We start from the raw sequence: 19,118 nt of genomic DNA on the forward strand, positions 1-19,118 counted from the left end.
TTTACATCTTCATTTGCATCATACTTTGATTCTTTTTTTGCATCTATCATTACATCCACTTTTGTTATGCCACAATTTGCACCATGTTTTGCACTCACTGTTGTATCCATGTTTGCTTCCAATTTTGCATCCATGTTCACATCCTCTTTTGCATCAAATATTGCATCTATTTTTGCATCCACTTTTATGTCAGGTTTATGCATTGGGTTTTGCATCTCGTTTTGTATCTACTTTTGCATCTACTTACATTATATCCATTTTTTGCATCCAATTTTGTTTTGCTTGTTGCATCAATGTTTGCTTCCACTTTTACATCCATTTTTGCATCTTATTTTGCATATTTTTTGTCTATTGTTACATCCACTTTTGTTGCACCATATCTTGTGCCTACCATTGCAACCACATTTGCTTCCACGTTTGCATCCCCTATTGCATCCACTTTTGTTTCATCCATTTTTGCATATACTTTTGTTTCCGTTGTTGCATCCACATTTGTTTCACCACAATTTGTGCCAACTTTTACACCTACCATTAGACCCATGTTTGCTTCCACTTTTGCCTTCATGTTTGCATCCAAGTTTGCATTGACAACTGCATCTACTTTTGCATCCACTTTTGTGTCAGGTTTTTCATGTTGTTGTGCATCTACTTATGTTGTATCCACTTTTCATCCAATTTTACTTCTATTGTTGCCCCCATTTCTATGTTCGCTTTTGAATCCCTTTTCCAACACTCATCATATTTTCTGCATTGATGATATTCCTTATGGCATTGACAATTATGAACAATTGATGACAATGTCAATAATATTGACAATGATGAAAATGAAGATGATGGCGATGACATGAATTGTGATTATGATGATAAAGACGATAGTGGTTACAATGAAAATGATGATGATGGCAATTATTATGATGATGACGATGCTAATGACGTTGGCGAATCTTCCCAATTTTAGATGTTGTCATTGTCATAATCATAAGCATTATCTTTGGTGTCATGATCATCATTTTCATCTAGGTCATCATCAAAAACAATAATGGCATGAATGATGATGATGCATGATTACAACAATGTCGATAGAAATTACAGTAATGATGATGATGGGGATGATAAAAATGACAATGACGATGATAATGGTGGTGATGATGATCATCATCGATCATCTGTCAAAAATAGAGTTGTTATTTCTCTTACATATATCAATGTGTCCTAAACAACCCTTTTCTAGCACTGATCACATTTTTTGGGTTGATGATATTTCTTACAACATCTACAATTATGAAGTTTTGCGAGATAAAATTGAGCTCAAGTGGATGGGAATTGTGTATTCCCAACCCCTGGACTATGAAAATACAACTTTTCGATATAGGAATTACCAACAAGATAGACACCTTCAAACTGTCTGTCCCTTTCCAATAGGGGCTTCCTCCTTACAGTCATCTAAGAACTCTAGCTGCAGTTGGAGGGATCTTAAGGAAAGAGAGGGATCCAAAATGTAACACCCCTCCCTTGTGTGTCAAACTTTGCAAACCTAAGCTAGGTATGATGTGTAATATAAAAAGTAAATACATTATTAATAAATTAATCACTTGGAAAAGCGAGACACCAAGAGATGAGATTCTTGCCAAATCACATTGGTGAATGGGAAAGGATAATTCTTTCATGGTAAAGCTTCTCGATTTAATTCTAGATAAGTTGGATGGATTGGAGATAAATATCCATTGAGAAAAACATAAAAGTTGTGCGGGAGAGAAAGGCAATTTTCTATGAGGAAAATCCTCATGGGAGAGAAAGGTGAGCTTTTATGAGATAAGCCTACGCAAATGGATAAAAAGATCCATAAAAGCGAGACACCGCTAATGGAAACCATATCATGAAAGAAGGTATTAAATACCCATTGCATAGATCAATTGGAGGCGGTTGATCCATGGCAAGAACCTCGACTCGGTGGTGAACTGAAGAGTCATTTCTAGGTTGGGTAGCGGTGCTCTGTTTTCCAAGTGTCGTTCTCTCTTTTGATCTAGTTTGACTCACTTGCGTGGATTGTTCTGTATGTTGGTTTCTTACCCTCTATGTTATAAATTCCTTAGCATATGAGAGAATTTGCTTGAGTTTTAAATGCACTGCATGTGGTGTTAATGAGATGATTTTATGGATGCACATAAATGAAATTCTAATTACAGTCACAGTATGTGGATCTTATGTAGAATTGGTGTTAACCTGTCTTTTTTTAAGATAGTGAATAGTTGTGCTTGAGCCGCTATGCAAATTTGTTAACTGTGGTTAAGGCTCGACTGTATAAACTATGGTACAAGTTATTTGTGCTATGCATCCAATGCTGCGCTTCTGATTAATTGTGCATAATCCCTAAGATACACATGTTAACGTGTCATGCAACTGTGGCAGACGGATTATTGATTATGTATGATAAATGATTTTGTTTTGAAACGGTAGAGCCTATGGTTCGGGTTATCTAATATATGCATTATGCATTATAGGATGAATTGCATCCATTGAGGCGTTCTAATTATTTATTCGTATTGCATAAGATATATGTCGGTGGTACTTTCGTCCATGACAATAGGAATATGAACATGCTATATGGCAAAGCTAGTTATTGTAAATGGATGACCTGATCTCCATAAATGTTGGATTGAATCCTCAAAGGAGGGATACTCGAATGCGGGATATTGAATAATATTGATTGATTCCTCCTCTGTGATGTGATGTAGGCATGGGTAGAAGTGCTTGTGTTAGCTTTGTTATGAGGTAGTTGTATATGAATGTGTGTGACAACCATTACATCTAAATTTATTACAAGCTAAAATTAGTAAAGGAAACCAATATGTTGCCTTTAATACTGTGGCTAGGAGGTGTCTACTGAAAGAGGACCCAAAGTTGATCATAATTCATGGAACAAGGTACCAATCAACCTTAAGCACAATGCAAGAATAGGATGAAAACCTTAAGCATGACCACCAACTCATCGAATGGCCTTGAGGCTGCAATATGCAAGAAGAGGATGAAAAACATTGACTTTGAAAGCTTTTACAACCAGAGAACCTTAAAACCCCAACTCCCTCCTTAGGACAAGTGTATTTGAGTTTACCAAGAGTTGGCTTCCAACACACCCAACGCTCAATGCCAAACATGACATGGTACACTAAAACACAAAGACCGTAAAACCTTTCAACATATCGACAAAGTACACATTCTTCCTTGAAATACACATTCTAAGGAAACCCACAAATGACTTCTCCTCATTTTGAGGATGGTACCTAAGTTAAATTGGATTGCATAGGGATTTCTTAACACATGGTTCAAAATTATTACAACAATATACTCATTAATCACTAAATATGTCATTTGTAGGAATTGCAGTTAGGTGGGGAGGATAACACTCCTATCCATTTTTAAAGCTACACCCAATTAATAAGTTCTCCATGTGCCACAATAAATGCAATTTTTATGACTATAGTGACACATCCCTCGAGATTTCCTTCCACACCAACACTTTTATCCATGAACTAAAGAGTGACTATTTCATTATTATATTATACATACATGTTAATATAAGCATTAAAATTTGTATTCCTTTGTAAAAAATGCTAGTCCAAGAGATACATTGATCACCTTGTCTTGTATCCAATATCCAATGTTGACCCCTATATCCTTAGATCTAGAGTGAAGGTTTCATTTCTAATGTTGTGTTTGAGCTTAAATTCTAATTAAATATTTGGGTTAGCCAAGGTCATTACTTAACTTAATAGCTTTGCAATATACAATGTATCATATTTTTTTTAAGTTCAATTGGTGAGATATGTCTGGGGGATTGAACTTTCGATCACTTGGATACACAAGGGCTTGCCAACATGCTTTTTTCCAATTGTGCTACTACCCTCAGAAAATATACAATGTATCATATTAGCATCCACTTAAACCAAATTGACTTTTGGGACACATGTCTCTTTGATGATGAAGGGAATCCAATTATGTGATGTCAAACACATTCCCTCACAAACACTCACAAAGACCCTACACTTTTTAGGGTTCGAACCTAGGATGTCTGTTATGAAACCAACTCACAAAAAGATAGAAAAGATAGATCAACAACTTAGAAATCAGCCTCTTCGAGGGGGCAACCTCCTTTACATTACACAAAAGAACAATTATTGGATGATACAAATGACAAAGCCTCATTTCTATATATAGGAGTCTAAGGGGTCACAATATAATCAAAGTCAACATAACAATAATAATATAAGGGCACAAAAATAACAATAGTGGGCTTCTATGGGGCACAATAATAACAATATGGGGACAATAAGGGCACAACAATAACAGTAAGGGCCACAATGACACTAGTAATGGGGGAATCACTAGTGTTATAGGGACCTAACATTGTCTATATGGAAACACTGTATAATTTTGAATTTATTTATTGTAGATTTGTACATAGATGGATATTCCTTTCTTTGCATTTATCTTTTAGACTTCTTGCTTTCACCAATTGATTTAGAGCTTATGGAGTCTCAAGTAGCACCAATCCCCTTGCTTCTATTGGATTGAATAACATGATTTCTCTTTTGAAATCCATAATATCTCATTCACATGCTTCCTATTTCTCCCATAAGACTTTAGCACAGACTCCATGATCATGTTTGTGTCCCTCTTAATAACGCACTCCTTGGAAGGGGCCATAAAATCTTTTATTAGGACTAAACTTGGATGTCTCTTCTTTCTTGCCCTTTGATTCTTCATTCAATCATACCACCCATCAACTTGTTATTTTTCCATTTTTCTTATAATGACCTTTGTTGTTGGGAAGGTGCCTTTCAAGTATTTTGTCTTTGCATATAGATACACATAAAGTATCATTATTTTAATCTAATGGACGTGGTTGTTAAAATCACCAATATTTAATTAAATATGCATTGTTATACCTTTGCTCAAGTCAACTTCAATTCAAATTCTAACACATGTGTGTATACCCTTCCTTGCTTAGTTTGTATATTGTTGTAAGTCCCCAATATATTTATGTTGGCTTTTGAAAGATCATCTCATCCCAAAATAAGTAGGGGGGATTCAATATTCAAATCCAGAGTGGGGTTGAAGAAATGGATATTGAAGATGGATTCAATTATAGAAACTATCTTTTGAAAAAAGGTTAGTTTTGCCCCAAAAAGAAAGTCCCTCCTTTGAGACCTTGCCACAACTTCCATAGTTGTGAAATTTTACAATAATAGAACCTCTAGAGTAGAGGTTTACCATATACTTAGAACTTAGGTTGGAATTGATTTGATTCTTGAACTCTTTAGATGATGACTAGAGATCATTAAATACATAGTTTGAAGCGTTTGCTTGTAGTTATTAATGAACTTGTTAACCATCCATAGATGAATACTTCCCTTGCACATGTGCTTGATTTTGTCAATAATGAAAGAATCCTACTATGTTTTTGGTATATTCGACAAGACTACATCTTTAAAATAAAGAAGATTCAATTCTTAATGCTTTGCAATCCTGTAAGAGGGAGGGACAATCGAAGTCACGCAGGAGGAGGTATTCCCTTTGTTTAGCGAAACTCTACAGAGATAAAGCACTAAATGCAAGATTAACCCCTTGTTTATGTGATAATTAGGGAATATATATCTATTCTCTCAAAGATTAGTCTTGTATATTCAAAAAGAATTTCTAATTTATTCTAAATAACACTTAACAATGTTTATAGAATAATTTCTCACCATTACAATCACAATAATCATTTTTCAAGGCAAAAACTACATCAAAACTTTTTGAATATGCAAGTAGATAATCTCCACAAATGAAGATGAAAACATATTTTGAGCATGTTTAAAGTGGATTAAAATATAATAATAAAAGACACGACAAAAATCTTGATACAATAATAGCTCAAATAATTATCTTTAACAAAAATCTATTAAAAATTACTATAAAATTATAAAATGAGATTAACATTAATAAATAATCAATTAATTTATATAAAATCCCAATTTAATAATGAATAATTACTTAATTCTTTAAGTTCCACTTCAAAGAAAGCATTGACACATCAGCTAGAGAAGGGTGCATTATTGTTTTTGGAGTAAGAGAAGGGTGCATTATTGTTTCGGAGTTCTATGTCCGTCGCATCAATATTTTATTTGATGTGCCCAATTATTTTTCCAAAGTAAAACTATTATTCAGCTTAAATAATAGAATGTATAATATTTCAAATTCTATAAAATGTATAATATTTCAAATTCTTTGAAAATTCGTTTTACTAAAACACAAATACATAGCCGTCGATGACATGATCGGACGGTATATATTCTATCCCGCCTTTAAATTCAAATCCTCTTGGTAGTTTGGCGCCATTGCGCGTATTTCTCTCAACGAGCTCAGTAGCTCGCATATGAACAATCATGGTTTGCAATCGCATAAACATTGCCCCAGAATCGATCCACGAGCCACCAGATCTCTCTCTGCACGACTTCCAACAGTTCATCTGCGTTTCTTCGTGGTCAAAACGATTTCAGAAAAGGTATTTTTCTGCAAGAGAGTGCTAAAATTGCAAAGCGCCATTATTTTCTTGTCGTCGTCATGAATCCTCTACGCCTTGTCCTAATGAAATTATTTAGAGTTCTTGATTGGAAAAATTTGCCATATTTCAACTTTCTGGAAATATTTCATTAAATAAGCTACCGTATTATCTAAAATAAATCTGAAGAAAGAGGCCGTGCTCAAAACAATGTTTTAAGCAGCAAATTTCACAAGGGTTATTTCTGGTTCAGTTATTCTGAGCTTTCAATGGAAAATTTTGACTCTATTTTGGCTTACAGGCAAGATTTCATAAACTAACGCTCTCTATAAATGGACTAGACAAGGTTGTGCTCAAAATTTTGTTTAAAAAATGGCAGAGTTTGGGAAGAAGTTTTTTAAGTTAATGGATCAGCATTCAGATGCATTTCGAGTGGTTTGATTGAATGATTTCTGTCTCAGTTCCGCACATTTAAAAGTTTTGGAGAATGGGAATTGATAATTCTGGTATTTGATGGTGTTCTATTCAAATTACACAGAAGAAGATAGAAAGCTAGGGCTTTTAGAGGCTAAGCGTACACAATGGCACAATCTTTACAGGTTTTCGTGAGATTTTTAAGACAGGCAAATAGGATAGAAAATTAGGGATTTCACTAAGCCAAGAAAGCTAATGCTACATTCTTTACAAATTTACTTCAGAGTTTTGAGACTGAACATTTTTTATGCTTTTAGACCCACTGCTTTATGTAATTGGATTTATAAGATAATGGCTAAGGTTTTGTCTGTGAGATTAAAATCACTACTTTCTAACTTCATCTAACCAGAACAATTTGTCAAATCTATGACACAATTGTTTCAGCACAAGAGGGCCTCTACACTATTCAAGTCAACAAAGTTCCAGCAATGGTGATCTGTCCAGAAAAGCACTTTTGAATGTGTTTGTCCACTTTCCATAAGGACAAGAGTCCCAATCCCTATGGGTGGACTGTGGAGTTCTACCTGGGATTTGTTGAAGTGTTGGGAGACAACTTACTTCAGGTAGTGGAAGAAATGAGAAGCTTTAGTAAGGCTCCCTGGCTCCTTCATCTGGACCTCTATTGCACTTTTATGCTTTTAGACCCACTTCTTTGTCTAATTGTATTTCTAAGATAATGGCTAAGGTTTTGGCTGTCAGATTGAAAGCACTACTTTGTAAGTTCATATAACAGAACCGCTTGGTTCTCTAGAGGATCGTCAGATCCATGAAGCAATTGTTTCAGCACAAGAGGGCCTCCATATTATTCAAGTAAAAAATGTTACAATAATGGTGATCAAGTTGAACCTCTCCAAGGCTTATAAAGGGTGTCTTGGCTCTTTCTGATACTTCTTTTTATCCATATTAGTTTCAACTTACCACTGGTAAATTAGATTATGGGATGTGTAATTTAAGCTTCTTATGCATTTTTTATAAATGGTTCAGCCTCTAATTTCTTAAGACCCTCAAGAGGGTTAAAACTTAAAACAAGGTTGTACCTTGTCTCCTTATTTATTTCTTCTAGTTGTTGAAGGACTAAGTAGGTCCATCCTAGAAGCAAAAAAAAAAAAAAAAACAAGATACATTCAAGGGATTAGCAACGACTCTTGTAAAGAAGATCATGGCATTGCATAGAACCAATTATTCCCCTGTCCTTGCAACATATCCCTGTGGTTATCCTATTAAAAACCCAGGCCCTAGCAGCAGAAGAAGTGTGTGCCTCATTTAGGCCTTCCTCTCCCATTGGTCGCCCTAGATCCTCACCCCACTTGATTAGGACAAGCAATTCTTCCTCTTTAGATTTACTTTAGATAGAAAAGATACAGAGATAATACAAACAAGAATAGCATGATTAGTCTTCTTATTAGTTTAGTGTCACTTGGAATAAAGAATAACTCATTTGTTTATATTATCTAATCAGTAACTCGCAAAGGCATCAGAATAATAATTAGGAGTTATTGGTTTCTTTTTGTAGTATATGTGGTTGTAGTAATCTATTACAAGTAGGGAAATCTTGGACAAAGAAAGTATGTTTTGGATTACATACAGTTTAGTCTTGACTCCTGAAAAAAGATAGCGGAATGTCTTTGTTAGTAGGAGATTAGGAACTAACAATACGACCGAGACTTAAATTCCTTTTACTGTTTTACTCTTGAGGGATTAAGCTCCTTAGACTTCATAGGCAACAAGAACTACAAATTACATACATCGGAATCATCATCCTTCTTTTTATTATTGGTATTAATGGAATGCTTAAGACATGAGCTTTGAAAAGATGAACAATGCTTTATTTATATATGGGTCTTTGAGAAGAGGATGAGTTAATTTAAAAGGATATTAAAGTAAGTTGAAGAAACTCTTTAGAATACTTTATAGTAAAGATCCATTTATAGTTTATATAGATACAAGCAACTGGAAAACCACCTCACTATGACACCCTTCACCTTCGTTTTTAGAGGACTTTTATACCACTTTTTCTCACCCTGGAACCAGCAGCCCACAACAAAGAGGAGATATCAGATTCCAGATCCTTATGATATATATAGCATTGTCACATTCACCCCCAAGAAGCTACAAACAATAAAGTGAGAGTTATCTTTTAGTTTGTAGTATTATTAGCAGATCAGATCAGGTTGGTCACTACACTCCTCTCTTCTTGTTTCTCCTCCAGAGCCTTGGTTTATATTTGGGTCTTGTTGTGAGAAAGGTATGAAGGTGGAAGTATGAAGATCCTTGGATATGCAGAAGTTGGATCTAGGATATGTTGGATTAGGATTTAGAAAGTACATAGAGAATAGAATAAGAATTAAGATTGTATAAATTAACATATAGAAAGTCGTGTCCTTTGATAACAAGGAGAAGGAACAGAGTCGTGTCTTTTGATAGTGCATGGGTATTGATAAAATGTGATGGAATGCATTTTTGATGAGATGCTTGACCATAAGATACTCAGAACCTTATGACTGTTTGGCTTGAACAAACGCTGGACTTGGAATTTGCTCAGAAATGAATTCACTGTATTATATATTTACACTTGTAGTTTTGTTGTAATAGCTACAGGCCTATGAGCTTAAACCCTGAACATACATATGCATTGATGTGTGTAATTAAGGTGAACAACCTGTATACCTTTCAATACCAGGGCAGTGAACATAGCCCAAAACTTGTAACGACAACCTTGTTGAATTAGTTACAGGAAAGGTATGTGTCCTTCCAACTATACCTAAACATATATATGTGGCATGGGAGTGATGGGATATTGTTCTTTGGCTGCCTTAGTTTCTGTATGTTAAGTGACTGGTCAAGCCACATGTACAATGATCAACATGAAGTAACCCCCAAGGAGAGGGATGTATCATTTAAAGAATGACGAATGAGGCTCTAAGGTGGCACATCTAGCCTCCAAAGGTTCCCCAAAAGTTGTGGATGCTCAATGTTCCCTTAAGAAAGTGTGGTCCAATCCTCAAAACATGGTGAAGTGATATCCCATGCAAGCAAGAGTACGGCGTCTAGTTCTCAAGTGTGTAACAACCTTCTAAATAAGTGGAATAAACCCTCTAGAAGTGGGTGACTCCTCAAATAGCTCTCATAATCCCTCCAAAGGTGCCTCCAAGGCATGACCATGTCCATATCTCAATTAAAGACACCTCCATGAAGCATGAAAATGATTCTCCATGTCATAAAATAAGTTGTAAAATCGTCAACAGCCATATGGATGTCCAAGTTAGTGGGTCGCCCCACAAATTTAGTAAAAAGAGGCTCAAAACATGAGAGTGCTCTAGGAATTTTCACATGGCATGTCAAGAAGAGGTCCATGTGAGTGAAACTAGCCCATGTGTGCCTTGGAGGATGTGACCTGTGCTTTGAAATGCATGAACTACCTTGAGATCTGTGAATTGCCTAGGGAAACATGAAGATGCTCAAAATTCTGACTGAAGAACATGCCATGCTTGAACCCTATGTGCTCCAACAAAGGGGCTGTACATCATCAAATACTACATCACTGATTAACCACCATGTCATCAAATCCTCTGTCAATGTCCATAAAACCAACAAGCCAAGTCCTTGAGGTTCTTAGTGATGAAAAACACTAGGTTAGTAAGTAAATTCAATAGGGGTACCCCTGTGCAAAATAATGGGTAACAGCTGGCTCCTACTTGGGGACATGTGCTCTTCTCAGAAGTGCATGAGAACCTCAGAATCTTGTCATGTACACATGAGATTGACCTCCTCATCAACAAACACATCATTGACAATAAAACCAAATAAAATGCTCAAGGGAGCTTATTTTTGTTACACTACTGCTCAAGTGAACTTATTTATTTTCCTACCCTACTGTAGCATGTACAAAATTCAGCTACTAGGTGAAGTCAGTGATCCAATGCAGCCACCTTAACATCTTGGAAGCACAATGCCCCTTCCCTCAGTGCTTAGTCATCATGGAAAACAGGGAGACATCAAACTCTGAATGGTTACAAGTTGGAATCTCTGTCAATGCCTCTCTGGGAATGAATTTGGATGCCTGCAAATGAAGTATGTCATGAAGGGGCTGTAACTTTGGACATGTTCTGCTACATGATATATCTACCCATCCCTGCAAAGGACTGTTATAATTGTTGTCAAACCATAAGGTGTTTTCTTGGCTCTTGAGCATCTCTTCCGAGAAAACAATATCCCCCTTTACTGCATGTTTTTGGATTCTGGTTTTAAGACTATATGAAAAAGTACAAGACTGTTGTATTTTTTAGTCTTGCACAGATTCAGCAGTTTGCATGTCAAGGCCATATTATCAGTTCTGCACTCTTCTGTTCCCTTTGGACACAAATCACTGTTCTTTTGCAAGGCATTCCCGGAACAAATTTCAACAATGTGGTGATCCATATGACCAATTGGTGTGTTCTTCTGCCTTACAAGAGAATCAATTTTATTTTCTAAAGTATGCCAAAGAATGGCACCAATGTCATTCTCAGGGCATCTTCAAGCATGTATTCTTGAGTAGGGCATTGATACATCCTTGAAGGACTGTCCCCAAAAACTATCTGAAAAATGAATACAACATTTACTATAATAGCTACAAGTTGATACTTTCCAGGAATGGTTATTACCTTGCTCAATCTACCACATACATCTTTTTTATTGTCATTTTCTATCATGGTGTATACATTTTTTTCAACAATTTTGAAGTGTGCCCTGCCTTCAGTGCAATGTTGGTTTCAGGAAGGAATATAATCACTGTCAAACTACCATGACTACCATTTAATGATATCAGGCCTGTTTCTTCAAAATCTAGCAAGCTCTCACAAGGCAAAGGCCAGACATTAATAGAACAATGAGGTGCATTTCCATTGTCACCTCAGCAATCCTCCTTCTGCTTTTTAGTGGAATTATACCACACAGGAGGCTTCCCAATTTTCACCTAAATGATATTCTAAGTTATATGGATCAAGGTGATATATCAGATGAATCAAAGCTAAGTAAAGGTACTTTCAATGGACAAGGGCACAATTGTCTATGTGTAGGAGCAGTGTACCATATACAAAGCCCTAGAGAGGTACTTGTGACCTAGGGTTACATCGTGTAGATCAACAAAGGGATGCCTAGGTATACAAATACCAAGAAAAGGCTTGCAAATAAGAAAAGGCAAACCTTCGATTTAAGACCCAAGTTGAAGCCTTAGCCAAAGTTAGGATTTAGCTAGGGCACAAATTGCCTAGGGTAGACTGTTGGGGAAAATTCAAGCATGAAGAGAGCTAGATTTTGAGTGCCAAGGATCAATCAAGTTTAACTCAAGCTACTAAAGCCTCAATGTCTATCCAATAGGAGACCCTTGTTGAATTTGACCCTATGCCCTAGCCCTAGCGGCCTGCTTTAAAGGACTTCAAAAAATAGAAGAGGAGATAAGATGAAAGTTTTTATGATTTTTGATCACCAAAAGGATTCCTAGTGCCTTTTCCTACCTAGGTGATGTAGTCTATAGGGATAAATTTAGGATAAATTAAATTTATGCTTGGAGTAAGAGGGAAAACCCTAGTTTTCACTTGATAAACCCTAGCTATCTTTTTAATGGGGGGAAATTAAATAAATGAAAGCTCTCTAGGAGGTCCTTTATGGTATTCAAGGTTTAGCATGCAATAATCAAGCAAGATTTCCATATAAGATATGCTTGTAGAGATGGAATAAGAAAAACCCTAGCATAATTTTATCACATGAAAAACAATAAAAATCTGCAATTACACTTAAATTCTTCCAAGAAATAGCCTTCTTTCAATCCCAAAAAGACACCTCCAAGACACAAATCATTCGCCAATAGCAATGGGTCCAAAAAGATCACATCTCCACAAGTAGCGAGTTGCATCTAGGCTAAGTAGAGCTTTATAAAAGAGGTTGAAATCCACAAGTGATGATGATAAACAAGGGAGTGATCCTCTATTTATATGAGGTCAATCACTTCCATTAGTTTTCCTAAAAGCCTTATAAGAAACTTAATTCTGAGTGGGCTTGAAGTAAATGGGCTACCAAGCCAACTCAATAGTTCAATACAACAAAATAAGCCACTAATGCTCGCATGCATGGGTTGAAACTCTTCCCAAGCATGATGTTATGCCCTTTTAGGGGTAATAAAGCTCCAAAAATACAAAACAAGGGCTAGATGCATCTCCAACCATCATAATCAATCATGAATTGAGGTTGAGTCATCAAATCAAGCCTTAAAACATCTCCCTTTATTTTCCTCCCTTCCTATGGATTATAATTGATAATCTAATATTTTTTAACTTCATTTGATTCTCTGAAGTTGATTCCCTTCCTCCATTTTCATTAAAATCATCATGTTATAAGGCAAAAGGGCATACCTTTATATGAAATTTTGCCAGCAAAGAGTCCAAAATTAAATTTTGGACAATTAAATTTTCATGCAACTAAGCAACATTGCTTTTTAACAATACTCTTGGTTCAACATTTTTTGACAATGGTCTTGGTTCAGTACTTTCTTACGAGCAGAGCCCTCTCCATTCCTTCAAGCAAGAGTGGTCTCCTTGGAAAAACAATAAATCTGACCATTTCAATTTTTTCATAATGTAATACCTTGTACCGGATATCTTTGGTTTATGCCTTCTAAAATCTTGGATACCTCATCAATTTTTCCCTTAGAGAAACACTGTTTTACAGAGTCAAAAAGTTAGTTTCACAACCTCTTCTAATTATTTTGCCTTCTAATTGTAATGATTTTTCCACTTCACTGGTCTGAAATAGAGCAGACATTACTTCTGTGTATACTTTAACATGTACAGAGGATTTACAATCTATAACTTCAAGAACTTTTTATGCCTCAATTTTTTTTCCTACCTTCCCAAGATGGTGCATGCCATAGATAAAACTTGCATGACTTGGAACAACACGTTCCCTAAGCATTTTGTTCAGTATCTGGGCAGCGGCTTGAACTTTCTTTGATTTGCAGTAAGCTTTGATGAGTGAATAGTATAGAGCATATGTGGGTGAGAGACCCTTTCTAATCATTATCGCCAGTTGATTCACTGCCTCATCCACCATACCCAACTTGCATAGGCCTCAAATGAATGTCCTATAGCAAACTATATCAGGATTTAAATTTTTTCATCTCCATTAGATAGTTCCTTGCATGGTCCACTCTACCAGCGTTGCATAAAGCATTGATCAATGCATTCAAATGGATTGTCCACTCCGAGAAAGGATTGTCCCTGATTTTAATATATAGTGTGACAAACCGTATGTGACAGGCAGGTGGAAAACTTTTCTCGCAATTGACTAAGCGACGTCTTGCGAGCCAGACTTGAGATGGAAACCCTCGTCAGAAGTATATGCTTGGCTCTTTTCCAAACAAATGAAGAGTCAATGAGGTTTTGTGTAATCACTTCTGGTATCGTATTGGGTTATTGTTAGAAGCGATAATTGGATTCGGATTCTCATCGAGTGAGTTGTTCTGCTTTCTCAATTTGAGAGGGTTTGTTTGGAGGGAAAAACGAAAGAGGACATACAAGAATAGTGAGGGGAAAGATGCAGAGGAAGAGGATTGAGAACATCGCCAGCAGGCAGGCTACATTTTCCAAACGTAGGTGGATTGCTGAAGAAAGCTTACGAGCTCTCGGTGCTCTGCACTGCAGAAGTTGAACTTGTGATTTTCTCCCCAGCAGGAAAGCTCTATGAACTGTTTTTTAGTGCAAATCCTACTATTTTGATTCTAATAATCATGGCTATGCAAACCTCATGAGATTCTTACTAATAACCCCGGTGGTGCAAGCCCTAGTAAGCTCGATGTTGAAAAACTTAGTGTAAAACCTCCAACAACAACATAATCAATACATGATGTCAAAAAAAATGGAGAAGCATCCAAGGTTCTTAAGCAATGATGTAATGAATGAGGTGGAGAAGCATCCAATGTTATTGAGCGATGGTTAGCTATACGAGGAAACATGCAATGCCATCTTCCTTTCATTTTCATGGATATAACTTAATATAACTTTCTTATGTAGAAAACATGGCTTATCTTAGGCTTAACCATGCATATAAAATACCACCTATCATCTTCATTGAAAAAAGAATGGTGTCTTTGTTCATAAATATCAGTGATTAATCGTAGGAATGGCTATTATTCTCTATCAAACAAAATCAAGGACTAAGTAATGAAGATCTTGGTCGACATCAAAACTTATGATTATTAACTTCACATTAAAATTCACTTCATCTCTGCCACCTTCAAGGAAATCTTTGTTATCCATCACCATATTGATGTTGTGACTTGGTCCTTGAAAAACATTCAACATGTTTGATTCATGGAAACCTTCAAGTTAGACAGTATATGTCATGCTAACTTGCAAGAGATTGGTGTGAGGTACATTGAGGCTTGCAGGGCCTGCCCTGCAGTTTGCCCTCATGAAAGCATAGAAGTAGATTATAACCAGTTTCTTAGGAAACCATGAATCCTTTCTAGCCTTGACATCTCCGTGACCAACAAGATATACAACTCCTGATAATTCAGAACACTTCCATAGTTCCAAATGTACATCACAAGAAGGAAGCAGGTGGCAAAAACCATTTATCCAACCATTTTCCCCCACTTTCATCAAAACTGCAGAAAAATAAATTAGCTCAGTTGATCCAAATAGAACAGGAAATCCAATCGCAAGGAATATATTTTTTGCCCATATAAGAACCATGACAAGAGTCACTAGGCTTGTAGTCACCATAATCATCTCTACCTTTGAAATGCCATATGCATTTGATATCTCGACCGTGCTCTTAAAACAATCACATACCAAGACACACATTATCATTAGAACCCAATTGATTACAAATTTTGTTTTTGTTTTTGTTTTTTGTTTTTTTTTTCTCTACATTTGGTTATTTTTCTGTGTTCTCTCCATGTGATTTTTTCTCACTAGTGAACAATCATGGTATTAAAAACTCGATGATGGGATAATGTGTTCTATCATATATCAAGCTATTCCCTCGCCGTAAACACTCTTAAATGATCATTTTCATGGTATTAAAAACTCACAATGATGGGACACTATGTGCTACCATATCTCAAACTATTCCCACACTTTTTAGATGTAAACACTCTTAAAATTATCATTTTTAAATTGCCTATAAATATGAACTTTTATTACTATATGAATAAACCATTAAAATGTTATAAATAAGATATATGAAATAAAAATTCTTAATTTCTTTTTTATTATTATGTAAAGCCAAATTATGTTGAATTGTCAAAATTTAGACTTTAAAATTGTTAATATTCTTTTATTATATAAATCTAACCCTTTCCTAACCCAAAACATCACTTAAATCAATCTCTTATATCATAAAATATTCTAAAAAGTGAGATTTTATATTCTTTTCAACTTCAGTATTTTGTCAAATATTAAGAAATGCGAAACATAATATATATGTTAAAGAAGAAACATATTATATATCTTCAAGGAGAAACATATAATGGTAATGCAAAGTTTTAAAAGGTATGTGATCCTTAGGCTTATTGGAGAGTATATAAAAAATTTCACACCTTTTTATGAGATATGGGAGGAAAACATGTTAAAGATTTTTAATAAATATAAAATTTCCAAAATGATGCTAGTTACGTGTGATTCTTTTTTCATTGTTTGTGATTATGAAAAATGAAACTCAATGTTTTTTCATTAGTGCACACATATTTCATTATATAATTGCATATAGAAAAATCATTCCAGAGCCGATAACAATAAAAGTGAAGAATTTATGGTCCAACGTTATATTTAAGGGAGATGTTTAAGGATGACGTTTGAATTTTGCTTTTCATTTTAAGACATTTGGAGCAAATATTAGGAAGGACTTTGAGAAAGGATTGTCCTTGATTTTCGAAAATGGAGTTGTTCCTTTCCAGCCATATGCCCCAAGTGACCATCAAAGGGAGAGCTCATATGTTTTTTGGATGTTTTCTTTATAGCCATTTTTTTACACATATCCATAGAGTCCCCATGCCATTGATGTGAATTACTTGTTCGGTTTTTTTTAACCAAAATTTTTAACCAAACAAGAAAAATTAAAAAAATGCCTCAAGATCAAAGACTGAAACAAAGACCTATTGACATACCTTTTAAAGTATGGAAAGAACTTGTAAAATCATATGAGAAGTTGGATGCACAAAGAAAAGCCGGCAATGAGAGCATTCAGGTATTGAATTTTTCATTAAACATGATTTAGAATGTATTAATACTTATAAGTATCTTAGACATGTATTTGTGTGAAAATAAATTGAATTGGTTTATGTTTAAGGACAAGGCATCCAAGGCGAGGTTAACCAAGACAAAAGTCACTCATCGTAGTGGTCAGAAAGGTTTAAAAGCACTGATAACAACCTTTGTAAGTATATTAAACATGTGATATTTTTTTAATAAATTTTGTACTAGAAGAAAGTCATTGTTATCTAATTTCTCCCTATTTACTGATTGATAGGAACTAAAATATGGAAGACCTCCAAATCATTTGGAAAAGGAGGTGCTGCAGCAAAAGAGATGGGTTGAATTTGTTGTTTGGATGGACTCTATGGTATGTAATCTTAGTTGGATTTCCAATATACTTTTAAACCATATTTTCATTTTATTTTTTAGTACTATTAGATATTATATCTTACCTCATTTTATGGTTAACATTGTATAACAAAAACATGCGTTGTGTTATGTAATTAATACTAACATGTAATATTGATTTTTTTTGTCAGAATGCTATAGGTAATGATTGCCAAGACGATGATCCAAATTATGTTCAACATATATCAGGAGATGATGAGGATGAGGATGAGGATGATGGTGGTGAAGGAGGAGATGATGATGATAGTTGCGGTGTTGGTGATGATGTGGATCAGAGTAATGAGGATGGTCAAGATGATCATGAGGATGATCTTGGTGGTGGTAGCTAGGCATGCACATGCATTGTTTTTTATGAAGAAATTATTGTGTAGAATGACATTGTTATGTTTAGATGGGTGTTGTGAATTTACCCTATATCAATGAGACATTTTGATTTTGTAATCATACGATGAGTTTGATTTATGTGTGCTGTTAATTTATCGTAGAATAACGATATTCATGAAATATTTTGATTTGTTAATCATATTTGAATTTTACTTGTTTTGATTAAAAATAATACTGATTTTATTAGTATTATGTTGCTATTTTATACATGTTTTGAAAATTGTTAATGACACATTGTTATTGTTTTGGATGGATGTTGTCAATTTCTCTTAAATTTCTTTACAAATGATTTTGAATTGTGATATCTGCTTTAATGATATTTAGAAACTATCATATATTTCACTATGAATCTATAAAGGGGGTCATATATGTAAAGAAAAATATACTCTATATAAGAAGTCAAATGCGGATGTAACCATGGATGCAAAATTGAAAGTAAAATTGGATGTTAAACTAGGAATTAATACAAAATGCAAACAATTTTTTTTTTTTTCTAGTTAAGACTAACCTAAGTACCCACGGGGGATTTGAACCGGTGACCTATCGCAAGGAGTGCCTTAACAGCGCACCCATTCACCGTCAATCCAAAGCCCCGTGGGCTCAAAATGCAAACAATTGACATACAAAGTGTTTTAAATTAGAAGTGAAAAATTGTGCAATAGTTGACACAAAGAAGGGAACAAAACATGGCATACAAAAGGATATCAAATTGGGCAAAAACAAGGACACATAAATGGGCACCAAATTAGATGCAAAAAAAGACAACAACTAGATGTAAAATAAGATGCAAAGTTGAGCGTTAAAAAGAAGCAAAAAACGTTACAAATTAATATGCCAAATGATGATGCAAATAATGGTGTAAATTTGGGATGCAAACTTGGGTGCAAAAAAGGAAAAAAAAAAGATGTAAGAAAAGACATAAAACAAGATGCAAAATGGGGTTGAAAAAAGGTGAAACCAAGGATGCCATATTGGATGTAAAAAATGATTCCTAGTCACATGCAAATTTAGGCTCGAACTCAGACACAAAATTATATGCAAATGTGGACACAAAATGAGGCAAAAAAAGATGCAAA

At 35.0% G+C, this 19,118-nt stretch overlaps 1 protein-coding gene across 2 annotated transcripts; it reads left to right on the plus strand.

The window, feature by feature from the left end:
- Positions 1-6,399: 6,399 nt before the first annotated feature.
- On the plus strand, positions 6,400-18,115 carry LOC149265668 (uncharacterized). Of its 2 annotated transcripts, XM_089393617.1 has the most exons (3): positions 16,447-17,431; positions 17,525-17,617; positions 17,790-18,115. In XM_089393617.1, the coding sequence occupies exons 1-3, from the start codon at positions 17,303-17,305 to the stop codon at positions 17,985-17,987; spliced, it is 420 nt and encodes a 139-aa protein (XP_089249743.1). In that variant the 5' UTR covers positions 16,447-17,302; the 3' UTR covers positions 17,988-18,115. The 2 variants fall into 2 exon arrangements, with proteins under 2 accessions (XP_089249748.1, XP_089249743.1); XM_089393622.1 differs by lacking the exons at positions 16,447-17,431; positions 17,525-17,617 and adding an exon at positions 6,400-6,547.
- Positions 18,116-19,118: the final 1,003 nt, after the last annotated feature.

Source organism: Pinus tabuliformis, chromosome 6 (genome assembly GCF_031772625.1).
Source record: "Pinus tabuliformis cultivar Carrire ecotype Pingquan chromosome 6, CPIR1, whole genome shotgun sequence".
Taxonomy (NCBI): Eukaryota; Viridiplantae; Streptophyta; class Pinopsida; order Pinales; family Pinaceae; genus Pinus; species Pinus tabuliformis.